This window comes from Chelonus insularis, unplaced genomic scaffold, assembly GCF_013357705.1.
Source record: "Chelonus insularis isolate UGA/USDA-ARS -01 unplaced genomic scaffold, ASM1335770v1 contig_97_pilon, whole genome shotgun sequence".
Taxonomy (NCBI): domain Eukaryota; kingdom Metazoa; phylum Arthropoda; class Insecta; order Hymenoptera; family Braconidae; genus Chelonus; species Chelonus insularis.
The window spans coordinates 1-2,456 of record NW_023276786.1 but is presented as its reverse complement, the minus strand read 5'-3'; the positions used below and the strand labels follow the sequence as shown (position 1 = coordinate 2,456).

Genomic DNA, 2,456 nt, shown 5'->3' with positions numbered 1-2,456 from the left:
AATAGTTTTCAATTTAATCATGATTATGAACGTTAAAAAGTTTCTAAAAGTAAAATTAGAATTTTTTAAATTCGTAATTCATCTATCTACTTTATTTTCAGCACTTCAACTACTTCTTCAAAATCTACTATTTAATTCAGTCCTTAATTCATTATTAAACGCTATTTATAGTTTAAGTATCTAGACATTTTTATTTAATAGAAAAAAACTGAAAATAATTTTATCTGATTTGGTTGGAGTTTAGAAAAAAAATGATAATTAATTGTGAATAAATTTAATTAAAAAAGTACTATAATAAATAACAATAGACATCATTGATAATCACAAACATCACTGAAGTAATCTTTCATCTTTTAATTCTATCCGGGGGAATTCAACAGCCGTTTCAATCCATTTAGCTACTCTAAATAATTGCTCTTCGTGCAAAAATGGTGCCATTAATTGCAAAGAGAGTGGTAGACCTTTAGAAGAAAGAGTAATAGGCACATTGATCGCAGGAATACCGGCCATGTTTGCTGGTTGAGTACAATAGTCTTGAACCGAGCATTGAGTTTGATTATCAATTGAAATAAAGTCTTTATAAAGTGGAGCGTCTGATAGTGTTGTAGGTGTTAAAAGTATATCAATATTCGAATTCCAAACATTGTCAAAATCTTCAGCAATTAATCGCCGAATTTTCATGGCTTTTACAAAATAGTCTTCGTAATTATCTTCTAAAAGAAAATAGTTTCCTGTTAATATTCTGCTTCTAACAACATCATTAAATCCAAGACTTCGCGTTTTAGCATATAACTCCTCGGTAGAAGATGATTCATCTGCCCTAAAACCATATTCTATTCCATCATACCTTGCCATGTTGCTTGCTACTTCACATTGGTTTAACACAGAATAACAAACTATTGAATATTTAGTATGTGGTAGAGATACTGGAATAACAGAAGCTCCAGCTTGCTCTAATAAATTTGAAACTTTTTTCAAACATTCTGCAATATCCTGATCTAACTCTGGTAGATGATACTCTTTAGGAATACCAATTTTAAGCCCTGTAATATTTAAACTTGAAGAATCTTCTAATTTCACTGGATTAAACTCCTTATCTAAAGTCGTAGAGTCCAATAAATCAGGTCCGGCAATGGCATTGAAAACCAGAATGCAATCGTCAATGTTTCTAGTTAAAATGCCGGGAACATCCATTGAATTTACTAGAGGAATTAACCCATGACGAGATAAAAGGCCGTAACTTGGTTTAAAACCAACGAGACCGCAGTAAGCAGCGGGGTTTCTTGTTGATCCTCCAGTATCTGATCCTAAAGCGGCGTAACAGGTTCCTGAAGCTACTGCTACTGCTGATCCTCCACTGCTTCCGCCTTAAAGCAAAATTTTTATTTTTAAAATGATTAGAAAAGAGGATTTATCATTTAATTAACTTAATTTATTTTTATTTAAATAAACATTTTTTTTCCAATTATGTAAAGTTGATCTTAATTAAATTTTATTTATGAGAATGATAATTAGATTCAGGTTAAATTGAAATCAACATCATAAAGTAACCTACCAGCAATAAACCAATCATCATGAAGATGACGACACTTTTGAAGTTTTTCTGAACAAAACGAATTAGCACTTGTATAATTGCACATAATATCTGATCTCCAAATATTTTTCGTTGGTCCAAAGTAAGAATCTACTGTACCAGCACCCATAGCAAATTGATCTAAATTAGTTTTGCCCATTAAAACAGCTCCATTTGTTCTTAGTCTTTCATACACAGTAGCATTGTATCCAGGAACAAAATTAGCCAACATCAATGACCCACATGTTGTTGGGATGTCTTCAGTACAAAAATTATCTTTAATAGCAATGGGAATACCATCAAGATCGCTTAGTAGCTTTCTATCACGTTGTCTTTGATCAGATTCTTTGGCTTGCTCTTTTGCTATTTCATCAACCACATGAATGTAAGCATTCAAAGGTTTTATTAGTGAAATTAATGTAAGAGTTGATTGACAAATTTCTGAAGGTAGTAATTCACCTGATGCTATTTTTGCACTTACTTGCTTTATGGGTGCTGACAATATTTTATTCATTGTTTTAACATTTAAACAGTACAGAAAAATTCATTGTTGTTTATGAAAAAATAACCTCTTAAAAAATGAAAGCATCACACGTGAGACGGTCATGAATGGACATAGTGGAGCTATCTAGTGACACAAAGATCCACTCGTGAGTTCAGAATTTGATGTGTTGATAAAGATACAATTTGAAAGAAAGTTAATTTTTTTTCATTAGTTAAAAAATAAAATAATGAAATAATTCTTTCTTTGTATGCAAGAAGTTTTTTTTTTAAAAAACCATCAAAAAATTAATAGATTACGAATGTTAAATTTAAAAAGCATTAATGTTTAATTAATGGCATTATATTAGTAAAAACAAAAAGTTTATGTTAGTAATTATTT

The 2,456-nt window shown here is 30.4% G+C and overlaps 1 protein-coding gene across 1 annotated transcript; it reads right to left on the bottom strand.

Moving 5' to 3' along the window:
• Positions 1-258: 258 nt before the first annotated feature.
• LOC118073081 (glutamyl-tRNA(Gln) amidotransferase subunit A, mitochondrial-like) lies at positions 259-2,182 on the bottom strand. The gene is made up of 2 exons (XM_035093377.1): positions 1,556-2,182; positions 259-1,367 (listed from the first exon to the last, which is right to left on the bottom strand). The coding sequence occupies exons 1-2, from the start codon at positions 2,085-2,087 to the stop codon at positions 331-333; spliced, it is 1,569 nt and encodes a 522-aa protein (XP_034949268.1). The 5' UTR covers positions 2,088-2,182; the 3' UTR covers positions 259-330.
• Between the last annotated feature and the right edge of the window lie 274 nt (positions 2,183-2,456).

Coding starts and splice junctions, on each gene's coding strand:
- LOC118073081 (XM_035093377.1), bottom strand. CDS start 2,087: ATGAATAAAATATTGTCAGCACCCATAAAGCAAGTAAGTGCAAAAATA. Junction 1,368..1,555: donor TGATGATTGGTTTATTGCTG/GTAGGTTACTTT, acceptor TTTTGCTTTAAG/GCGGAAGCAGTGGAGGATCA.